Here is a 25756-nt window from a genome sequence, read left to right as displayed (position 1 = left end):
TACTGTCACAACTAGATATGTACCATCCCTCCTTTGGACATCAGCATCTTTAAGTTCTCCTACCTCTTCTATTACAAAACACATCCTATGGTAAAGGATTAAGTGCTTGCCATGTGCCAGACACTGTGCTAAGTAAGCACCAGGGTACAAATGTAAGCAAACAAGACAGTCCTTTCCCCTAAGTTACATTCTAATGGTGATACCATTCTTACTGATTGGTGACCAAAGATATCTGTCCTCAGCCATGCCACCCCGCCCAAAAAAGACTGAAATCCTTTGTAATAAATGTACATATATCACATACTTAGATTTTGGGAATCAGAACAAAAGCACCAGACTTTCTGCTTGCTCTGTCCTCTTTTTCATTGGTGAAAAGCATTTCACAGTTAATCCCTGCTTTGCCATATTCACTGGATTTGATCAGGAGTTTCACAAAGAATCATGCCTAAGTCTTAAAAGCAGTGCAGAGTAGTGCATAAGTGTGCTTATTTCTAAGTATCAGAGAAAAGAAAAAGAAATCATGGTTAGCTCTATGAAGAAGCAACCCTTATCTTAATCTTCCAACATCTAGAACAGGGCTCTGCACAGGGTGGATACTTAAAATTTATTGAACTGCTTAACCCACAGGATTACAATTCGGAAGTGAACACCTAGCACACCCTCATTAAAAATTATCTGCAGATATTAATCAAACTACAAAAAATGAAAACTTGCTAACATGTTTACTTCCAATAAATGTTTCTTTTCCATTAAAAAACATTCACAAGGATATCAGATCACTCCCAAAAAAATAAATAAATCTGAATCAGAAAAGTGTCCATGAAAAAGAGAAAACTGACACCTCTCATTGAAAACACAATGCAAGAATAGCCTTTTCTCAACCTCGGTGTTACATCACTTTGCCTTGTATAACAAGTTGTGGACTTCAGACCAGCATCTTGAATCCACGTGTTCCAAGTCCTAACCATATAACATTTAATTCCATTCTCCTATTGGATTCCAGGCAATTCTTGATCAAAAGTCTCAACATCTTCTAAGACAATTTCTCTATGTAGCATGTAGAACAATGGCTGATGTCTCCTTCGGGAATGACTGAGACAGAAGGCGTATTGTTTGACAAGATGGATGCAATTTTGATAGAAATCTCTAAACTATGAGTGTTAGGTTCAAGCTTGCCCCTGAATCTGTTTTGACTGACTTTTGTTACCAAATAAAACAGACTGTTTACCTTTTCGATTTTGTTGTTTTCTTAAAAATTATACTAATAAAATTCTTTTATTTAAATATGTAAATGTTCTGCTTCATAAATTTGCTCCTGTCTTAGCCCCCATTTACCTCTCATTTTATTTTACTGCAGCACCCACAGAAGCAGAAATGTTCCTATCTCCTTTGTTCTCCAAGCACAATCATGTTTCCTACCACCTGTCCTATTATACACCTACTCAAAATTTCTGCAGGATCACTGTCACCAAAAGAATTTATTATATATACTCCTGTGAATGGTGGCACAGTGATGTGCTTACAGTTCCTTGTTTGAAGATTTTATATGAGAAGTATATTTGTATTCCCTCATTTCTGGGAAATTTAAACACAAGGTTCTGAATATGCCGCCCCCTCCCTTGGTTTATCATTGGCCTAGCTCTTAAAAGAACATGTTAAATTAACTAACTATAACTAAATCTAACGTAATAACTGACATCTAAATAGTATTTTAAGGATATGCAAAATGGTCTGCATATATTAGCTTATTTTAGCCTCACAATCATCCCATAAGTGTTTACACTTATGGGTATTATTATACCCATTTGACAGGTAAGGAAACTGAGGCTGAGAGGTTTGCTTATGATCACACAGCTCATGACAGACACGGGATACGAACCCATTATCTTCCTGATTTCAAGTCCAGGACAATACCTACAACAAAATACACACTGTCTTTCAATATAAATGTAAAACAATAACATTTCTGCTCCTGACAAAAACAGCAACTGTCTCACTCCTTGAAAACAGGGATACCACTACAAAAATAATTAGCAAAACACTGCCCACTGATGCTGCTTCATAATTACATCATTAGTGCATGGCAACCAAATCCCACTTGGTGAAATGTCATTTGGCCAATCACTTATTAAAAATATCATTCCTATGGAACTAATGATCCTTTAGACTATTTCACTTAAAATCATGTTTTCACAAAATTAAGATAAGAGTCACCAGTGACAGAAGGGTATGTTACTACTATACCAGAGTCATTAATCACATATCCAACTTCTCCATCTTTATCATCTTGCTTTTCTTCCTTCCCCTTAACCTCTGTTTAGTTTTCCTTCCTTCAATGACCATCCAAGCAGGTGGTAAAAGACATGGCTGGTCTCACTATCTGTCTTCTCCCATTTTCATCATCCATCAGCTGCCACAGAGAAGCCTATAGTCCTCCGGCCCCTTCAGAATGAGCAACAGTTGGTTGGTGAGTTGTTAAAACATCTTAGAGAAGATGGACTTCAGTCTTCTCCTACCCCTCCAAACTAAACAGCAGCACTTGCTGCTGGACGGGATTTAGGAAACTAAAGCACCAGGAGAAATCCAAGCAGAAATTCAAACATCAGACTGATACTATAAGCAAACTGGGAGAGGAAAGAATAGTTTACCTGTCAGAGCTATGGAGAAGGAAAGAATTTATGACCAAACAAGAGACAGAAAACATTATGAAATGCAAAATGGATAATTTTGATTACATTAAATTGAAAAGTTTTTGCACAAACAAAGCCAATGCAACCAAGATTAAAAGGGAAGCAGAAAACTGAGAAAGAACTTTTACAACCAGTATCTCTGATAAAAGACTCATTTCTATAATATATAGAGAACTGGGTCAAATTTATAAGACTATAAGTCATTCCCCAATTGATAAACAGTTAAAGGATAAGAACAGGCACTTTTCAGATGAAGAAATTAAAGCTATCTACAGTCATATAAAAAAATGCCCTAAATCACTATTGATTAGTGAAATGCAAATCAAAACAACGCTAAGGTACCATATCACACCTATCAGATTGGCTAACATGACAAAACAGGAAAATGATAAATGCTGGAGAAGATGTGGGAAAATTGGAACACTAATGCATGGTTGGTGGAGTTGTGAACTTATCCAACCATCCTAGAGAGCATGGATTTTGGAACTATGCACAAAGGACTATAAAACTGTGCATACCCTTTGACCCAGCAATATCACTTCTAGGGCTCTATCCTAAAGAGATCATATAAATGGGAAAAGGACCCACCTGTACAAAAATATTCATAGCAGGTCTTTTTGTGGTGGCAAAGAATTGGAAAATGAGGGCATGCCCAACAACTGGGGAATGGCTGACAAATTGTGGAATATGAATGTGATGGAATACTATTGTACTATAAGAAATGATGAGCAGGCAGACTTCAAAAAAGCCTAGAAAAGACTTATACGAACTGATGCTGAGTGAAGTGAGCAGAACCAGGAGAACGTTGTACACAATAACAGCTGCATTATACGATGACTGACTTTGATAGACTCAGCTCTTCTCAGCAATACAAGGATCTAAGACAACTCCAAAAGACTCATGACGGAAAATGCTGTCTATATTCAGAAAAAGAACTATAGAGTCTGAATGCAGATTGAAGCATATTATTTGCTCTCTCTTTGTGTCTTCTTTCTTGTAGTTTCTCCCATTGGTTCCAATTCTTCTTTACAACAGGTCTAATGTGGAAATAGTCTTAATAAGTTGAGCCTTTATCAATTTACATGCCATCTTGGGGAGGCCGGGAGAGATGGGGAGAAAATTTGGAACTCAAAATCTTACGGATGTGAATGTTGAAAACTAAAAAGAAACAAATAAATTTACCCCAAAAAGGACTAGCAAGTTGTACATAATATATTTGCAGTTTCATGGCAATCATCTTTTTTTTGTTATGCTATGTTATGGAAATGCTTGTTGTATTTCATAAATTAAAAGATAAAATAAAAATAAATGACAAAAAAAGAAATTTGAACATCAAATCCCTTCCTTTAACCAATTCACACAGGTATACTTTGTTTTATTGCGCTTTGCAAATACTGTTTTTAAGAAATTGAAGGTCTGTGGCAATGCTGTTTCAATCGAGTCCCTTGGCACCATTTTCCAACAGCATGTGTTCACATCGTGTCTGTGACACATTCTCGTAATTTTCACAATATTTTATACTTCTTATATCTGTTACGGTGATCTGTGATCAGTGAGCTTCGATGTTACTAATGTTATGTGTGTTCTGACTGCTTCACTGACTGGCCCTTCTTGTCTTCCCTATTCCCTGAGATAAAACAAGATTGAAATTAGGCCAGTTAATAACCCTACAATGGCCACTAAGTGTCCAAGCAAAAGGAAGAATCAATCAATGCAGCAAACTTCATTGTTGTCTTATTTCAAGAAATTTCCATAGCCACCCCAACCTTCAGCAACCACCACCCTGATCAGTCAGCAGCCATCACTAGCAATTAAACCGTCCCCATGTAAAATGTATTGCCTTGAGAGTCACTGAGTACCCTTTCACTGATTGTTTTTAAGAGGAGGCTAGAAACTACTTGTCAGAGATGCTGTAGAAAGATATTCATTCATGGATAGGCTGATAAAGACAGTTCCCAAAGTTCCACTGATAATAAGATTCTGTGATTCTCTCTAAAGCTTTCCTCCTACATAAGTCTGAAAAGTCCATTATCTGAGGGACACACATCCCATAGCTACAAGATAACTTCATCCATGCCACTGTTTCCTCATATGTTTTTTCAACAACAAGTTATAACTTATCTGAGCCTTAAGAAATTACCCAGTGCTTTTCCAACTGTATTTGCTCCATTCTTACGTATAAGGCCCTCAGCTCTTCCCTCTCATAGCAATGGTCTGAGAGTCAAGAGGCCTGGTTCTACCACAAACTGCGTGACTCTCTGCCTCTGGCCATGTAAGCCTACGGTACCCACCGCACCAAGCTATCACTCTGGCCAAAAAGGCAGTGAGCTTCAACTGGCATGAGCTGTTCTTGACGAAGCTTTATCAGCTTTCAGTGATCACTCTTTCCCTTTCTTAATGGGCACACACCGACCCTTCATTCAGCAGTACTCCCGCACAGTGCCAGCCAGGTCTCCGGGTGATGTCTCTGGAGGTGTTTGACTTCTCAGATTCACTGCTGCTTAGGCATGCGCATGCTGCCTCCTTCCCAGTCACTCAGGATGTAGCAAGCATTTATTAAAAATTACTGGACTGCAGGTGAAATTGTAACAGACCCGACTGATGACCAGAGCCGTATAAGGAATGACTGTGATAGGGGTCACAAAATACGACATCAATAAAGCTGACCCCCCAAAAAGCTAAACTCTGAAAAGTTTGGGTCCTTTCCCTGTTCATAAGCCTCATTAAAGCTTTACCTTAGCTTGTAGATGAAAGATCAAGCCAGCTGTAAATTTGGGCACATGAAAATAAAACAAGGATTTCTCAAATGAACTTTCAGACATTTATTTATATTATGAAATTAAGGGGTACAGACAAGGTTCCATTCACTTTGAATGTCAATCTCTTGTTTTTGTGTTTATTAAATTCTCACAACTTTAACCTATTTAAAACCTAGCAAATTCAGCAAATGCTTTGTGATATATCTAGTAGATTAATGACAATTACCTCTTCACCATAATAAAGTAATTAAAACCTATGGAATGTAAAAATATGAAAAATCTTCTAGAAATTCTTCCAGTGATTGAAGTCAAACTTAGAATCTTACAGTTGGCAGAACATAACCCACTTCTCTTTTAGAAAATCAGGACAACCCTCTCCCTTCTCAAGTAACTTGGAACCTCTCCTCCATTATCTCTCAGAGATCACTGACAGTGACAGTTCAACCTGAGTCACAAAGCATTTGGGTTTGATGACTTCATTAAAGCAGAACTGAACAGTGAAAAAAGCAGTAGACTTGGACTCCAGAGATGTGGGTTTAAATGCCATCTCTGACACCATATTACAGAATGACTAAGTAAAAGTCATTTTACTGATCACAGCCCAGTCAACTCCCCAAAACTCTAATTCTTAGAGGAGAGGTCAGCTGTATCACTGGAAGAAGTTTCCACACCAATGAAATGAGGGGTCTATATCAACCCAGGTCACAGAAGGGCTATGAAGCACAAATGAACGAATGTACATGAGTGCTTTACAAAACCTTCAAGCACTACTGAAAAGTTATTTATTGAGGAAAGTCAGGCGTTATACTGTTGCGTTTCCTCTTGCCTCCCAACATAGGTAAAAGAAAAAAGCACTTTTCTGGCTTTAGAATTAACTATCAGTGTCAGCTTATTCTGTTAAGTCATGAGGTGCTCTGAAACTCTTGAAATAACAATAGCAGATAGTATTTATCACTTTAAGAGTTACAATAGCTGCTTCACTGTCCTCATTTTGCAGATTTGGAAACTGAACCTAGGAGAGATTCAGTGGCTTTCCCTGGATGCCACAGCCAGTTGGGGTCTGGGGGAGAATTTGAGTTCAGGTCTTCCTGACTCCTAAGTCTAGCACTATATCCAACTACTCCTACCAACCCTAGGAAATCCCTCTCCCAAAATGTAAGGTGCCCAACAGATTACAACCAGATTTCCTATCTTCCTCTATCACAAAGATGGAGTGGTCAGTTCTCCCCAAGCTTCTCATCATTTCTACTTCAACACTAGTCTTCCTCTTTGGTGAGAATCAGGTCCCAGAATATCAGTTTCCTCAGGTGCTTCCTCTACCCTTTTTAGCTTGAAATTATCATCAAGTCTACTCAGCAACTAGTCAGTTGATTTGTTTTGGGCAGATAAGAGATTTTTGGTTCTTCATGGCAAGTAAATGGTTTTAATACAATCCTTATTTCCCTCTTCCCCCACCATTTTGTTTAGCCAAAGTTAAAGACACCTGTTTTGTGTAAATCTGGAAGGGTACCAGTAAAAGAGAGAGGTCACAGAAAGCATGCATTAATGGCCAATGCTTCCTCAGATTCTATGTTAGTCATTAACTTCATGCCTAGAGGGAGGTTGGATGTTTAAAATGGAATTAAAAATTTTTCACACCTGTGCCCCACCCTATTCATACAACTCTTTTAAACCTGACAGGAAACTCACTTCCTTCAGGAAGCCTCTACTAATGAATCCTACTTTATGATTATACCTTTATTTTAGGTTCCTGGGCTTGCACTAAACCTAACAAATTAGGACTCAAATCTTCTTGATAAGAGTCTTGAGAGCTCAAGCCAAGTCCCCTAAAGAATCAGAAACAAGTGAAAAAAGAAGCAAAGAGAACACTAAATGGTTGTTAAAAAGGGATTATTAGTCCTGGTGTGGGGAGGGAAAACTTACTTACAGGAGGGGGAGGGGAACGATTCCTTTGGCAGAATAAGAAACTGAGAACTACAAAACTTTATTTTGGTAACTTCCAAGATGAAATCTTAATACAACCTATTTCCCATAAAGAAACAAATCTATCCCCCACAGAGGAAGGATTTTTTTTTTAAAGAACCAATTGTCCCAAAGACAAACTAGTTAAAATGTGAGGGCAACTTTTTGTTTTCTGTATGTAGCTTTCTTGTGTTCCAGTTTTTGGTCAATGTTTCTGGCTCTTTTCTTCAGGTGTACTCAAAAAAGCTCATATTGAGTTTCACCTAATCATTCTAAAAAGCTACCTATCATTAAAGGGATCAAATAGCCTAAATGTGATCCTCTCTCAAATCAAGTAACAACTGGAGTTTCTATTCTGCCTCAAACATCTAGTCTCCCTCAGAATTAAACAATAATTAAGAACCCACTAATCACCCCTTTAAAAATACTACACGTTTATTATTTCCTCACTCTTCAATGTATTGTTTTTAACATTGTCAGTTCTTTCTTATCTCAATAAAGACTATGAAAGGTATAAAATAACGCAAAATATACTACCTTTTATTGAAGTCAAATGAAAACAAGTGTTTAAAATTAATACTAATTTTGTGAGATTATTAAACCTGCCTGAGGTTATAATTTGGACATAATGAGCTTATATAAACACCGGCTCAAATGAAGTAATATATGTAAGCATTTTGTGTAGAACATGGAATTTTTTGTTATAAATTATGTGGGTTTTATTATGAACCTACATAAACATACATTTGTTGTAACAAAAATTCTCTACCTTATTTACCTTCCATTTTAAAACATAAATAAAATTTCTCTAATGGTTTCAGCAACAATCATTTGCAGTTTCAGTAAAATCTGTGACTACAACCATAACAAGCACCAACTTCAGAAAGTGACAAATGCATATACACAGGCTGTCCCAAAAGTCTTCACTTACAACTACACTAAGACTTTTGGGACATCCTGTATATATAGCATTTTTGTGCTGATAATATGAACAGTGTATACCTTTGACATTAACAATCGAGTGAGACGGGCTTTCTTACGCATATGTTCCGTATGGTTCCATACAGTTCCATACTTCTTTGTGAGTGTTCAAAGATTTCAAGGTAAAGTTCAAGAATAAGTCTTTCATTTTTTTAGACATATATGGCCAATGCGAGAATTTGTTTGGCTTGACTATATATGTTTGTAACAGGGTTTTTTTTTCTTGCTTTACAACTGGGAGGAGGGAAGGGGGAAAAAAGGCAGATCTTCCTTTGAAAAATTAAAATTAATTTAATTTTTAAAATAATAAATGTCTTTTATAAGGCCTTAAAGGAGGTGTGGGGCAACCTCTGGCCCATAGGGCAGATCTATTTTTCTGTTTGGTTTCTGTTGCTTCTTTTAAAAACACACATATAATAAACTTTATTTTATGCACACATATAATTCAACAATTACATTAATATAAGGTTAGCAACAGTTCAGGAAGAAAATTTTAAAATATATAACAACAGTAAAGAACTTCAAACACTACCTTATCAGAATATTACAAATCTTTAGTTTGATTTCATCCAGCCCACTAGATGATACTACCATATTCACAGAGCTGCAAGCCCCAGAATAATTCCACCACCATTACCACCTCCTCCACCAAGGAGGATATTATGATGGAACCTTCCCACTCAGACTTGAAATTTAAGAACAAAGGGACTGTGAACTAAGGATAATCAGATTCATAAAAGGCCCCTTGTTAACCCACGACAACATATGAGAAGCAGCAAGGAGTGATACAAGCAGGTTATTCGACTAAAATATTCACCTCAGAACCAACTAAGACTCACCTTCTTTTTCCCCTATAGCAAAGGTGTTTTTGGTGTCATGGTCAGTCTGGAGAAGCCTATGGACCCCCTTCTCAGAATAATGCTTTCAAATGGATAAAATAAAATGCATAAGATTACAAAGGAAACCAAGTATACTGAAATACAGTCATCAAAGTATAAAAACAACAGCAATAACAAATTCAGACTTACTCCCCTTGAAATCTCTGCACACGTCAGATTCAGAGGCCCTCCTCAATGGCTGTTTCCCCCTCCTACCCCGATTGTTTCTCCCCATAGTGTATATATACCTCCCTTTTACCAGTAACAAAGTAGAACAAAAGTATATTGTTATATAATGGTTTTGTATTTTTTTTTCCCCCTCTTTTTCCTCCTCCCAACATCCACCCTCATATTCCAGATTAAGAAATTCAACTGCAGTAGGCCTTCTCTCTTGCTCCAGTTAATGGCTAAATATATAGGATCATAAGGGCACTAAGTCTCCCCTTTCTTATTAGGAAAATATTAAGGAAATAATTATTAGGAAAATAATAAGTATTAGGAAAATAAACTCCTCCCAAAAGGTGTAATGAGTATGAAGAGTACAGTCAGACGAACTAGTTAAAAATGAATGGTTTCATAATGTACAAAATAAATGTTTCTTGACTGATGCCCTCAAAGTTAACAGATTAATTTGTCATACATACGACAAACTAAAATCTTAATATTCCTTGTTATCAATTTTTTAAGACTAGGTTTCCCTATCTCTCCCAGGCTAAAAGTGCAAGAGAAACTTAAAGAGTCCCAATCCCACCATTAATTGACCAGGCGCTTTAATTCCCACCAGGGCCTCCTTAAATGACCCTTTCTTAAATAACCTGGTACACCCCCCACTCTCCAAGGACTGCCTCACCAGACTGAACTTAACAAGGACAACCGACTGGCACAGCCCAGTGCGGCTCAAAACCCCTGTGCTCAAAAGGCAGGCCAGCCTCAGGCTCTCAGTAACCAAGATTACAAAAAAAATTTAAAAAGAAAGAAAGAAAAGAAAAAGAAAAAGGCCACCACCATGCCTACCTCTTATTATTAATTTTAAAGCAGGTGGGTGAATTTTTTTTATTTTCTAAGAAAATTATCAAATTTTGAATTAACAGTGTGGACTTGATCAAAATACATTATGAAGTGCCTAATATTTGCCATTCTTTACCAGAAATACAAAGAAAAAAAAATCAAACCGTTCAGGCCCTTAAGAATTTTCCTTTTTTCTGGGGAGGAGGATGGGGAAGAAGAAGGAAGGGAGGGAGGGAAAGAGGGAGAGAGGGAGAGAGGGGGAGAGGGGAAGGGAGAAGGGAGAGGATGGGAGGAGGAAAGAGACAACAGTCCAAACCCTGGCTTTACCCTATCTTTATAATCCTAGACAAATCGTTTAATCTCTCTAAGCTTCAGTTTCCAAATCAATTAAGTTTAGATTGGCACTTGCAGAATTTTTCTAAAAATCAGAGTAGATAATGAATACAAAAGCACCTTACAAATACAAGGCACCATAAGATGACAATGTTTATTATTATTGTGAGCCCACTATCATATTCTTTATTATGGATTAGTGGCTCTTGCTAAACCTCTAGTTTAAATAGGTAAGTCCAAGAAGGAACAGGAGTAGTGACATAAATTTCAAACTCACTACATTTTTTGTAGAAATAGGGAGGAAGGAAGAGTTAATGAGCTGTGGGTATTTTTTTTAAAAGCACTTGATTTCTTTTGAATCACTATAAGTCCAGCACATCATACACTGGACCAGTATTACTAGGAACCAGATACTGTGATTCCTACTTCAGTATTGCGTTCAATAGAAAAAAGATAAATCCTACAGTAATGAAACCAACAATGACAAATCCTAGATTAAGCTGAATGTTAATTAAGGCTTTACTTCCAGCCACCCTTTAGTTATCTGTATTCTCCAGAAAGTGAATTATCTTTAGAGTTTCTGTCAGATTACGGTATGGAGGAGGAGAGGAGATGAGATAGAAGAAACTCAAGCCTTGTTTTCAATCTGCTTTATATCAACCAGAAGTTGATTTTACTTCATGATCAAGTTATCTCTCCACTTCAGACATATAAAACTCTAGAAAACTAAACAACAAATAATTTCTTTGGACTTCTGAAAGTCAGACCGACAAGATTCCTGAATTATAAAAGAGTAAAAAGCAAACAAAGAACCACCCACTAAGTACAAATGCTTTAATCTTAGAAATAAAAAACCATAATAAGGTACCAGCAGCGTTTTATAACCAATATCAGTGTGAAAAGCTGAGCTTAAAGTCTGATCTACTCTTGTCTTTGCTCTTGACCTTCTAATATGCTAAGCAGCAAAGTCAATTATTGCGGCATCTTCTCTCTGATACCCTCAAATCTTCATTAAAAGAAAATTGCTTCCTTTAGCTTTTAATACAGAAAATTATTGAGTTCTAAACTAAGTGAAGATTCATTCCTCAATGACCTTCTAGTTGGCCTCCAAACCTCCAATCTCTCCTACCTCCAGTTCATCCTGAATCACTCATCTTCTCCTGTACTGCTTTTAATCATGTCACTCCCCTCCTTGAGAGTCTACAATGGCTTTCTGCTGCTTCAAGAAAGGATCAAGTACCTAATCAAGGACTCACTTTTAAGCCCTCTACAATCTGGATTAATCTCACTTACCTAGACTTCTCTCTCTATCGCAAGGACTCCATTCACAGAATCATAGATACTCAGCTCTAGAAGGGACCTCTGAGATTCCTCCTAGTTTAACCCCCCCATCTGGATCACAGCTTTAGAGCTGGACAAGCCCTTAAAACTCAAGGAGTCCAACTCCAAATGAGGAACAAAGGCCAAGAAAGGTTAGGTGACTTAACCTTTAAGGTTAACTATAACCTGAGGCCACACAGGTAAGTAAGTGGTGGCTCAAGGATTTGAACCCAGATCCTCGGACTCCAAACCCCATGGTCTTTTCACTGTATCATTCTTATCTCCCTTCATGGAATCATAAGATCATAGCGACAGAGCCAGAAAGCATTTCAGAGGCCATCTTGTCCCACTAGACCATGAAGACAACAGATTGGATGAATTCTTCATCATACTGTTGCCCAGTGAAGCCTAGAGGGGTTCTAACGACCTACTCAAGCCCAACTGTTATCAGACCAGTCTCTCCACTATTCCCTAAACTATTCTCACTGTCACTCAAAATCTGTGCTCATGCAGTTCCCTGCCTGTCCTGCAAAGGTCAAGTCCTACCTGCTACAGGAAATCTCTAGGCTGGGCAAAGGTACCATTAAAATGGATGGAATGTAGCCTGTGAGCAACAGCCAACCAGCCATCACAGCCAGACCGCACAGAGAGCAAAGTGCAGGGGGAGCAAAGCGTGATGAATCCTGAACAGGTAGGCTCAGGCCAGGTTGTGATGATGTGCTTTAAATGGCCAAGACGTTTCTATCTTCTTCTAGAAAAGCTGTTTGAGCAAGAGAATGAGAGAGTCAGAGCTGTGCTTTGAGAAATATCAGTCTAGCAATTAAAGAATGGCTCAGAGGGGTCTCCACAGAGCCTAGTACAATGCTAGGCAAATAGAAGCACTCAATATATTCTTAATTGCTGAACTCAGTAGCCTTTAAAAAAGTTAAAATTTTTAAAAAATCTATCAATAGTATTATATTCAGCATCTGTTAAATAACATAAAGAATCTATTTTTTGGCTGAGAATATTACCCTTTTTAACTGTTTCTATCTGCTGGCCCACCCTCCATACTGAAGATGTGTAGAAATAGAAAGCTAAGCTGAAGTCAGGTTGTAAATGCTTTAAATGACAGAGGAGTTTGTATATGAGCCTAGACCTAAAGGGGTAAAACTAGTGATGCTGCGTGAGAGAAGATAATAAACACTTAAGGTTTAAATAACAAAAACCATGAAGTCACAGATCCCAAGTGACTATGGGGACTTTTTCCAGGGACATGGCCTCATGGTGACTTTTCTCAAAATGATATCAGTACTTCCCTTTCAAATCCCTCCATCACCTCTCCCTCTTAATTGCACAAAGTGTCATAATTAAAGCTTGATGCTCCTGTACAGACAAATGGGGTCCTCCAGTGTGGGGCACACATATAAATGTAATTTAATATTCTTTCTACTTAGTTTATTTTCCTTTCTAAACTGTCAATGCCAGTTTTAAGTGCTGTTATTGGCTTTTGTTGTTATTTTTTTTAATACCTACATGAACCAGCAGTTATGTAATAGTGTCCATTAACAGGCACAAATGCCACATGGTATGTCTGTCAAATTATAGCAGATTTGTGAGTGTGAGATAATGGTTACAGAGTAATGAAACTGATTTTTATTTGTAGTTTACAGCACAAATTTCATTTCTATGTGGTCACACCTTTTATTCATGTCTAATACCTTACTTGAACTTCATTGACTTTAACCAATTCTCAGTATCTATCATGGCAAGGTTATCTGCAGGAATTTATTTTACTAACACAACCCCAGAAAGAGATAGGAAGATTGCGTAAATATAAAAAACTGGAGGAATTCCAGCTGGGGTGATGCATGTTCCCCGAGTGGGATGGTGCTGTCTGAGGATATACATTCTACTCTTCCACCTGCCACCTCCTGCACAAGTCACTTAAGCTTCCTGGGATCTCAAGAGTGAAGATCTCCAAGGGCCCTTCCAGCTCTGAATCTATGCTTCTAGAATTCCCAAAGCCCTAGCAGGGTCATGGCCCTCATGTATATCAAGTATAGCAAACATCACATCCAGCTATGTTCCACAAGGTAACTTGGGGGAGTCAGTAGACGGCAGTCAGAAGACCTGAATTTGAATTCCAGTTCATTTTACCTCTAAACACAGGCCATCAAGTTCCAGAGCTGTGCTCTAGAGTACATGATCTCTAGGGTTCCTTATAGCTCTGAAAAACTATGATTCTGTTATGGGGAGGGTGATCCACATTATCATAGGAAAAAAGGTTTGTAAAATTTGCTTTTATGAAGTGGAAGACAAAATAAATGCGAACCCTAAAATCGATGCACTTTAACACCTAATAAAATCTATAGGGACACTGAGATTAATACCACAGTCCTCATTTGTTTACTTTCTTCCTCACCCCACTGTCAACACAAGAGATTTCCTGCCAAATTAGGCCATCTGGTCAACTTATTACTATAATTATGACTATTTATTATCCACACTATTTACCAAAGAGGTAATTTTTCAATTTTCTCTTTTATAATTAAGATTCACTCATTTTATTAACTAAAAGAAATTTAAATAGGTACTTAAATAGCTTTTTAAAGCATATCTTCCTTTAAAAACCTATAGAAAAAAATTGTGAACAAATCAAAGATAAATCACTATTACTCAAGAGGAACACTGAAGCTCTTAAAAGTAAAAATAACTGAAAATTACTACTATAAAATTATTTTGCAAAAAGATATCAAATAAGATTTTTAACTCTTTATGCCACTGTTCATAAATATTTTTCATTACATCATTTTCAATTATTTTAAAATTAACTGAAAATGGGAAACTAATTCAATTAATAGTCTCAATGGATTTTTACTTGTAATTTTGAACATAAAATTTATTATTTTTTTAAGAAACACAAATAAGAGATATTCATGCCACGTTAAAACACACAATCAAATAATCCTTTTAATGTAAAATCACACTATATTGGATATGAACTTCTATGTCCTAATAAAGAATATCATTATTTTCTTAGGTCACAGTCAAATACCAATTTTATTTCAAGAGTGTAATCAAACTAATCACTCTCAGGTAGGCATTTACTAGCCAAAACAAAAAGCTCAAATATATTGGGATTAAGGTGTTTAATATTTTTTGATAGTAGAGACACTACTAGTGATAGAAATACAATTTCTACCTTAGCACATGCTTCATTAAAATTTAATTAGTACCTGGGTTTAAATAAACCTTCTCATGACCCTATTAAAGTTCCTTTCATTAATAATGCAATGTGCTTTTTTAAAAAGACTTTTTGTAAAAAATTAAAATTAAATACAGGTGCTCCTGAGACTGTCTCAGGAAGGTTACTGACCTTAAGAAACTGTAATAATTTGAGGAACAGTATTTTTATTCTAAGTTTAAAAAAAATAACTTAGATCAGTGATCTAAGGAAATTCCAGTAATTAAAGGGTTCAAATATTTGTATGCATAAAATTTTAGCCTAGCATAATCTCAAAGATCCAAATGATCTGTGATCCCACCAACCAAAATGTTCTCTTCAATAATGCAGACTGAAATCAATCCATGCCAAGAGAACCGATGCAACTCTTATCAATGTCCTCCCATATTTGCCATGGGGTTGGAGGAGAGGGAAGCAGCAACATCTATTGATTGTGCTGGAAGCCTTTCTTACTTTTGCTGAACTTCGGGAGGATACTAATGGTGCAATCAGGCTGTCCACCTGTCATCGCCTGCCTTTTCTGCACGTTCAATCTATCTTCTCTTCCTAGCATACACTTCACTTCCCTCATGACTTCTTATACTCTTGTTCTTCTTCAGCTCACCTAAGTACAGAAAGGTACATCACCTGGCTGGCCAGACAATGAATTCTTTGGCCATGACAACTTCTGAAATGATGAAAAGTAAAAAATGGCCCTTGCTTCTATGTAGCCCCTTTATACTTGTGCAAGAACAGTGGCAGTGGTGGACAAGGGGGCAAAACATGTTTAGAAGCACACAGTTTTTAGACCACCTAATAAACTTTACCTTAGTTGTTAATAATCTAAAAGGGAAATAATTTTCCAATGACTAACAAATGAGCACAATACCAGAGAAGCTAAATCATATCAATTTTGACATTCTTGATAGAAACAAAAGTAGAAGAAAGAAGGAAGTTGCTGCTAAAGAATGATCCTCCTTGGAGAGGCAGACACTTGGCCAGCTTATACTGCAGTGCTAATTTGCAAAAAGGCCACTGTGAACAGAATTTCAGTTCACACACCACCATCAACTGCAAAAGAAGAGGTAGAAAAAACCTATGAAGAGCTCAGCCAAGACCGTCCTAATTAAATCAACACATACTTTGATACTTGGTGACTTCAATGCAAATGTGGAGCTAGGTGAGGATGGTGAGACTGGTAGTAGAAGCTGTGGGTCAGAAAAAAGGAATGATAAGACAAAGACTCACAGACTACAAAGACGCCTCACACCTTTACATAATGAATACTTCCTTAAAGAAAAGAATGGGTAAAACTCTGGTCATGGCTAGTGAAAAATAATACTACCAAAAAATGAAATTGATTATATTTTAACACACAGGAAAAGACTCATTACTAATTGTGGAGATCATAGGATATAAGATGTAGAATTGGAAGGAACCTCAGAAGGCATCTTATCCAACGCCCTCATTTTATACACGACGAGAAGGGTGAGCATCTTCTGTGTTGTTCTCCAAGCTAATGTTTATATTCTGAGAGATAGATGAATAAGGTAAAGGCTATATGTAGAGAGTAACTTCATAAAAATGCAACAGTTTCACAGTCTGTGGATTTAATAGCTATCTTCCAGGCTAACACTAATTAATTAGTCTTCCCATAAGCTCTAGATCCAACAGCTAGCAGAGTTCTTTAGGACACTGTAACTAAGCATTACTTTAAATAAGCAGCTGCCAGGATATAGTGGCTCTCTTTAAGCCTTTTCATAAGTGTCAGAATGAACAATGATTGGTGTTAACTTCTGAGAGGATTCATTTAAACTACTTTTCCATTCAGCCTCACCTAGGAATATGGAATCAAAGCTGACAACACTTTATGGCCCAGGAATAATCATGGCAATCTTCAATTATTGTCACATACCAATCGGAGTATCCATCTCCAAAAACAGATGTTTTTCTCCATGTTCAAACAAATATTCTTGTAAATTATATTCGGGCACTGATAAAGGTCGCACTGATCTTCACGTTACTTCCTTCAAGCCTAAAGGTTGTAAACATGTTGATTACCATTTTTTATACATGGAAGGAATTAGGTCAAATCAAGTCACAAGAGAATCTAGCTTCCCCATCATAAAGAAGAGACTCCATCCTCTCCTAAGAGCTTTCCAGCATTCCAGATATGTTCACAAGATCAACAAATCATAGGTTCAGAGCTGAAACAAACCTTAGACATCATCTTGTCCAATCCTCCCTTTGAAAGATAATGAAACTGAAGCCCCGGGAGGGTTAAGCGACACATAGTAAAGGACATTAAAGGGATGTGAATTCAGGCACTCTCACTTCAAATCCATCATTCTTTATATAACATCACATTATATCATTCTCCCAAACTGATATCAACAAATAATTATAATAACCCCTACGTTATGAAGCAAAAAAAGGGACACAAATAGTAATTTTGGTACATGACATGGGGATTCTTTCTTGGGATATAAATTTTTCTAAGTATCAAAGAACTAACTATAGGTATTTATCTGATTCAAAAACTAAAATATTTCAGATAAACCTTTAAAAGTGAGAAATTAACGGAAATATCTTGACAAATTCAGAACATCTTGGTCCCAGACACAGCATTTCATCTGCATATAAACACATCCAAGTTTGACCATTTTTATTCTCTCCTTCCCCAAAATGTAGCCTGCACATTAGTGGTTGATTATTATCTGATCTTATCGATATCATCCTGTTTTATTTAGGTTATTTGGTCTTCTGAGACTTTCTCGAAAAATCTAGGTGAGAAACTAGAAGATCGGCATTGTCCCTAATCCCTTGTTTTAAATAGGTTAGAGGAAATCCTCTTTCCTCTGAAGGAAGATTAGTCAGCACCAATAGGAAAAAGAAGGACTTCTTTTCTATTTAGTCACTACGCTTATCCAGATAACTGCAAAGGAAATGTATTAATCAGCTCTAACCACAGGGTAAGCAACCTTATCTACAAAAAAAAAGGATGAAGAAAACAAATACCACCACCACCACCACCCACCCCCACACTCACAGACACATACAGACACACACACACACATACACACTTGAATTTTCCTCCTGATTTTCTCTAGAATCATCATTCCATTCCAGCAGAATTCTAGGTCCGAGTTGCAAAGGACCTCGGCGGGCATCTGATCCACTTCCTTCATCTTGCAGATGAGGAAACTGAAGCCCGGAGAATACGGATTCACTGGCTTAAACGCAAATGGAGGTGAAGTGACTTGCCCAGGGCCACAAAGGTAGTAATAAATGACAAAGCTAGCATTCACACTGAGGCCCTCTGACTCTGAATCCAAGCCTCTTGCCATACCATCCTGCCTCCCTTCCCCATCATAGTTAACAAAAGAGGCAACAGGAATTTTACTCAACAGACCCATAGGTAACTTCAGTAGTTCCTGGTAAAACCACAGACTTTTTAGTTTCTAACCTGCATCACAAGGATCCACTGGCTGTGTTGAATACCAACTTAATGACATCACTTCAGCTGGGCACACTTTGTCAGAAGGGAATGGGCAAGAAGGACCATATTTATTTACAGAACTTCCTTGTTACCACTATCCCCCCACAGCTCCCAATTAAGGGCAATAGGATTTTAATCCACCCAGTGTACCTGCATGAGTGGAAATGTCAGTGAGGACAGCTAAGACAACCATAAAATCCACGTAATTCCATGAGCTCGTTAAATTTCCAGCCACATGTAACATCACTTGCAAATAACTCCAAAGAGAATACTATTTCCTTTAATGTAGGGATGGGTCAATAAGAATAAGAAATAATAAATCAAATCAAAGAAGTCAATAAGTTTTTAAGAAGCAAATAAAATTTATTAAAAGAATTGGATCAGGACATAGGCTATCTAGCAATACAGAATCAGTTGACAACACTTTATGATCCAGTAATAGTCTTGTCAATCTTCAATTCCTATAATGTATCAATCATATTATCCAATCTCCACAAAGGTAAAAAGTGGCTAATACAGAGCACCGACCCTGAAGTCAGGAGGACCTGAGTTCAAATCCGGCCTCAACAAGTGTCATATTGATGCTTGCTAGCTGTGTGACCCTGGGCAAGTCACTTAACCCCAACTGCCTAAAAAAAATTTAAAAAAATTTTTTTTAAAAAAGTAGCTAATAAGGAGTCAAAAAGACCTGACTTCAACTCTGGTCTCAGTACTTACTACCTGTGTGACTCTGGACAAGTTACTGTATATAGCACCTGCCTCCCAGGGTTGTTGTGACGATCAAATGAGGTAATACTTACTCTTAGTACAATGCCTGGCACCTAGTAGGTACTATATAAATGCTTTTTCCTTTCCCTCTTCCCTTCATCCTTCCCCTTTCCCCTACTGGTTCACTCACTACTGACATGGTTCAATTCAGTGACATACATGGAAACATCTGCCCTGTCAAAACTCCTAGCTCTTTGTTCTTGGATTATCACACAAAAACAGGAAAAGGTCATGCTATATCTTGTTTCCGGCAGCCTAAAAAAAGCACATACACACAATATGTTTAACACTAATTAAACCACACAGGCACTCCTTATACCTAGTGATTTTAAAAAGGCTCAAATGGTTTCTAATTTTATAATACTTATCAATGGTATATATACCTGTCTCATCTTTACAGTAAAGACTCTGATGTGGACAAACCAAACCACTGATCTCATCAAATACAGACTCTACAATCAAGGTATATCTTAAGAGTTTGCTATACCTTCATAGGTTCTAGATTTACAGCTAGAATGGGGGTCAGAGGTCATTTGGCCCAACCCATTCACTTTACAAGTAAGGGTTCTGAGGCCCACAGGGGGTGAAGTCATTTGTCCAAGGTCATACAAGCATTAAGTCCCAACACCAACCCCTGATCCTGGCATTTCAGATTTAATGCTGAATGAAAATCACCTCCTTTCAGGAAAGAGGGTTTCATAAATGCTTTTTAATGATGGAAATGTTTTTTCCTGGATGACCTCCCCCCCGCTTCAATTTCATATCTGCTTTCTCTCAATATTCCAACTAGTTCTTGAATGTTTCTTATAAAAGGAACCTTCCCTCCACAAAACCCTACTCCCATATTTCATCATGGGTCAAGATGACATTGGGCTTTCAAAGGCTAAACTAGCATAGTGTAAGCTCTGGCAAATCTTGTCTGGCTGGAAAGGCTCCAAGTGCAGGCCTAGCAGGCCTATATCTCAAAGAAGTCAAAAACAGAATACAAAGAGCCCATTCATATTACACCAAAATAGTCAAAGCAGCAAAAAAAACAAAGGGGAAGCCCAACAATTGGGGAATAGCTGAAAAAATTGTTCTATGGGAATTTAATGCAATACTACTTCATTGTAAGATATGACTGAAAATAATCATATAATAATAACAATAATATAGTGAGCATTTATATAGCACCTACTGTGTGCCAGGTACTGTGCTAAGTGTTGTACCACCTAGCTGCCAAATGTTATTATATATTACTAGGTGGCGGAGGGGATAGAGTACCAGACCTGGAGTCAGAAGACTTATCTTCTTGAACTCAAATCTGGCCTCAGACACTTACTAGCTGTATGACCCTGGGCAAATCACTTAACCCTGTTTGCCTCAGTTTCCTCATCTGTAAAATGAACTGGAGAAGGAAATGGCAAACTACCCCAGTATCTCTGCAAAGAAAATTCCAAATGGGGTCACAAAGAGTTGGACATGACTGAACATACACTAATATTGTTTACTATATTAATGATATTACTATTTTCATATTACTGGACCATTTAGATCCCCAATATTATTATTAGTATGCTAATAATATTATTAAAGTACATTTATACAGCACTTTAAGGCTTTTATAATGCTTTATAAACATTATTTCATTTTATCCTCACAAATACCCTGAGAGATAGTTGCTATTATCATCTTCTCTATGTTACAAATGAGGAAATTGAGCAAAACAGAGGTTAAGTGATTTCTCCAAGGTCCTTCACCTGGGGATGTGTCAGAGCCTAAATGTGAACTCAGGTCTTCATGACCTCCGCTCTAGCGCTCTATCTCTAACATGAGGAATCAAGACTTGTATGAACTAACGCAGAGTAAAGCAGGTCAAATCAGGAGAACCATATGCCCAAAGACTACAACAATGGGAATGAAAATACACTTTCCTCCTCCCAGAAGAGACTTGACCCCTGGGGGTGGGTTAGTTCGGCTTACCTGTTGTTTGTTACAAGGGAAGCTTCAATGTGTATCCTGGGAGAGGAGGGAAAGAGTAGAACAAGGATGGGGTAGATCCGGACATGATGGGACCTCAGAAACAAAAGGAGTCAACAGGATAAAAAGATACTATTGGTGGTGGCCGAGCACATGGGTCTCTCATCCACACACCAGGCTAAGTGTGGAAAGAGAGGTTCACCACAAGTCTGGTCTCAAAGTGATGATGGTTCTGGTCCCTGGAGCTCATCATTAGCATCCCCTGAAGGATGGAAGGAGTGTGAGTGGGACGTAGAGAGGGCTATAAAACCAAAGATCTTTTCAAGAACTAAGAGTACCAAAGCAACAAATGACTAATTCAAACTAGGTATCCGGCAATCTCACCTATTGAGGACACAATGAAGAACCAAAAAGTACATAAGACAGACCTCCCCCCACTGAGCAACGGAAATAACTGTCACACAGGCCAGGCGCTGGAGCTCATCAGGCCTCCTGGCTCTTAACGCACGCAAGTCTAGCAAACTTGGTTATCGGATTTGTAAAACCCAAAGGAGATTAGTAATGTCCAATTAGAAAAGGGAAGAAAACAACAGGAGACCCACAAACTTCAAAACAGATCAGCATGAATCATTCATTGTAGAGGCAAACAGCCCTACACAGTTAACAAGTCCATAGGAACATCAGAACAGAGAGTAACTGATTGGATTCTCAGTCATCCCCTCCCAAATTTTCAACCTTTACACCTACTTATTCCTTCCCTGTTGCCTTCAAACATGCCCAAGTTTCCTTAGTCTTAAAAAAAGAAAAAAAAAACTCATTAGACCTTACCATCCCCTCAAACTAATATCTTATACTCCTCTCTTTCTCTGACATAAGCTTTGCGACTTCACTTCCTCTCATCACTCACTCCTAAATCCTTTGTAATCTGGCTTTTCACGTCAGAACTCAACTGAAACTGCCTTCTCCAAAGTTACCAATGATTTCTTAACTGCCAAAGCTAATGGCCTTTTCTCAGGTCCCAATCCTTCTTGATCTATCTGCTGTATTTGCTACTGCCAATCACCGTCTCCTCTTGGATACTATCTCCTCTCTCGGGTTTTTGGACACTATTCCCAATTACCAAAAGAGTGAAGCAGGTCTGTGTGCTTTTCATCGATGTTGTCAGATGCCTTCAACAAGGATAAAATAGGCATCAAGGTCAGCTGCTGCACTGATGGTAAATCATTTAACTTGAAAAGGACATAAGCCAAAACTAAAGTGGAGATAGAGTTGGTGCATGACTTTTTGTTCATAGATGATTGTGTATCAATGTATCCTCTGAAGCTGAGACAAAGTACAGATAGATTTTCTGCTGCTTATGCTAATTTTGGCCTAACGACACCAAGAAAATAGAAGTTCTCCACCAGCCAGCATAACACCATCCATACATGGAACCATCAGTTACAGCAAATGGAGAAATCTGAATGTTGTGGATAAGTTCACTTATATTAGCAGTATGCTGTCCAGGGATGTACATATAGATGATGAGGATAGCATACACACTGCCAGAGCTAGCTCAGTGTTTGGGAGGCTCTGAAGGAAACTGGGGAGGAGAAGAAGTATTAGGATGCCTGCAAAACTGAAGGTCTACTGAGCCCTGGTGCTGAATGTTGTATGCTCATTGGTGTATGCCTGTGAAACCTAGACAGCATACCAGTGCCATGCCAGAAAACTGAATTGCTTCCATATGAACTGTCTTAGAAAGATTCTTAAGATCATCTGGCAAGATAAAGTACCAGACACACAGGTCCCTTCTCGAGCTGAACTGCCAAGCATTCAAACTCTACTGCAGAGGGCACAACTCTGATGGACTGGCCAAGTTGTTTGAATGCCAAATGTGTTTGCCTAAAAGGCTATTTATGGAGAACTCACACAGGGCAAGTGTTTACATTGAGGCCAGAAGAACCCATACAAACACACCATCAAGGTCTCTCTGAAGAACTTTGAAACTGAGACAAGGGAGATAACAATCAACTCCCAGCACCATAATGGTGGCATTATCCTAGACTTTTCACTTTCCCTTCACCTATATATCCAACTAGTTTACTTAAATCTTGCCATTTCTATCTTTAAAACAGCTCTTGCATTTCAACACCTTCTCTCCACTCAAAAAACGACCACCTAAACTCAGGCCCTCATCACCTCTTAATTAGATTACTGCAACAGTCTCCTGATTGGTCTCCCTAATTGGTCTCTCACCACCCCCTCCATCCTACCCACAGATACCAAAGTAAGATTCCTTAAGGGCAGATCTTATCAAGTTACTCCCTCTTCAACCAACTCTACTGGCCTTCTCTTGCCTCTAAAATAAAATATAAATTGTCCATGTAGCTTTTAAAGCCCTCCACAACCTACCAAATTACAAGAAATGTATAATTTACACCACCTATTGTGCATATATGCTAGCATTTTTACATGGACACTTACTTTTTTTGTGGCTGTACATTTAGTTCTCTGAATCCACACTTCTCCCACCCAAAATGAAAATCTTTTTTTCCCCATACAATCACATAGATCCTTTCCTTAAACCCTTCCTTCTGGACCCCTTCTCATCCTGCTCTTCTTGAAGCCTTAGGAAAATCTTGCTTCAGCAAATCTTAAAACTTTAAAGGACTTATATTAGACTGTGTGCTCCTTGACAGCAGGGACTTGACTTTCTTTGTAGTACCTCCAGTGCCTGACACACAGTAGGCATTTGTTTCTGATTGACTGACTAAAGTCCTGTAGCCCACACCCTACCTGAAGCATTTATCTTTTATGTATCTTTGACTTCTTGTCACCAGGTCCAATCCAAACTTCAAATCCTATTAATTCTTCTTCTACAATGTCTGTCCCATTCATCTTTACTTTTCCACTGCCCCAATTCAAGTCCCGGCTGTTATCATCTCACACCTGGCCAATTACAGTTGTACTCTATCTGTTTACCCTGAATCTAATCTGGCAAAGATTCTCCTAAGATATCTAGCCAACCCATACTCGAAGCATGAATTCCTTTTACAAGCTCTCTGACCAGAGGTCATTCAACCTTGGTTTAAACATCTATAGGTACAAGGAACTCATGATATTACAAGGATATCCATTTCACTTACGGACAATTGTAACTATAAGGAAAAACTGTCTAACATTAAGACAAAAATATGACTTCCCTACACACTCTACCCATTGGTCACAGTTCTGCTTAATGATGTCATGAAGAATACATCTATCTAACGCCTTTTTCCATATTACAGCCCATAAGAGCAGTAATAAAGCATCCTCTTCTCTTCCTTAGGCTAAATATTCCCAGTGCCTCCAAACAACCCTGCATGATTTCTAGTTCTCTCCCCCTTACCCTCCGTCACTAACCGAACGCAGGCAAGGGTTATGAATGTCTTTCCTAAAATACAGCGCACAGAAATGGCCACGATACTCCAGATATGGTCTAAATAGGTCAGAGGAAAACAGGTTCACCCACCCTTTCCTTCCATATACTTTCTTAGGCCTAACTGGTGATTACAGCAACGCAGATATCTAATAGTGTTAGATCCCTGCTAGGAGCACCAAGACATTAAGTGATTTAGCAATGACCATAGAACTGGTATGCATCAGAGTTATGGATTGAGCCAAGGTCTCCAAGTCAGCTCTTTTACCCACCTAGCCACACTGCCTCTCATTCTGAACAGTATAATCATGCTACCACCCAAGAATACATGAACACTTCTGAGGGTCACAAAATACTGTTACTCTGTATACAGCCTTCAATCCAATTTCACCATGTCTCTCCCCCATCCTTTAATTGTGTGGTAAATTTAAAAACCCAAATACTCTGTATCTTACTAAATGTCATTTATAAAAACATTTTTATACTGTCCTCCCCCATCAAGATCTTTCTGGATGCCAATATTGTCATTCAATATGTTATCACTCCCAGAAAGGCACATTTGTAAATTTGACAACCACATCAATAAATTAATCTAGATAATTGATAAAAAAAAAAGTATTCAACAAAACAGAAACAAGGAAAGGACAGAGCCTTGTGATGCCCCACCACACAGCCCCCTCTAGTTTTACATCAATTCATTAATGACATCATCTTTTTTGGAGTCAGGCAGATAATCAGTTTGGAATCCAGCTTACTGAATCCTTCCCACAAGAATAAGTTGCAAGACAGCATCAAATATATTCCTAAAATCCCATATTATATTTCTAGCATTTTGCTATTCTACCAAGTTAGCAGCCCTTTCAAAATAAAAATTAGGTTAGCCTGCCATGCCTTGTTCTTAATGCACCAATGATAGGTTTCGTTGATCTTAATGGTTTCCCTGAGTGATCATAAACCACCCTTTTGTGCTGCTGCGTGCGTGACAGAAAGAGAA

At 38.0% G+C, this 25756-nt stretch overlaps 1 protein-coding gene across 6 annotated transcripts in view; it reads right to left on the bottom strand.

The window, feature by feature from the left end:
• ATP11A (ATPase phospholipid transporting 11A) overlaps positions 1-25756 on the bottom strand; it is a 234538-nt gene that overhangs the window by 195550 nt on the left and 13232 nt on the right. Inside the window, exon 1 of one of the 6 annotated variants that reach the window (XM_020965226.2) lies at positions 17052-17154. The exons of the other annotated variants lie outside the window; for them this stretch is intronic. Coding sequence (XP_020820885.1) covers positions 17052-17093 — 42 coding nt within the window. The 5' untranslated portion in view covers positions 17094-17154. Of the gene's footprint in view, positions 1-17051; positions 17155-25756 lie in introns of those variants that run through there. 6 annotated transcript variants of the gene reach the window in all.

The sequence above is a fragment of the Phascolarctos cinereus genome, unplaced genomic scaffold (assembly GCF_003287225.1).
Source record: "Phascolarctos cinereus isolate Bilbo 61053 unplaced genomic scaffold, phaCin_HiC Scaffold_7;HRSCAF=346, whole genome shotgun sequence".
Classification (NCBI taxonomy): domain Eukaryota; kingdom Metazoa; phylum Chordata; class Mammalia; order Diprotodontia; family Phascolarctidae; genus Phascolarctos; species Phascolarctos cinereus.
Note: the sequence above shows the minus strand (reverse complement) of the source record. Positions and strands in the feature narration are given on the sequence as shown.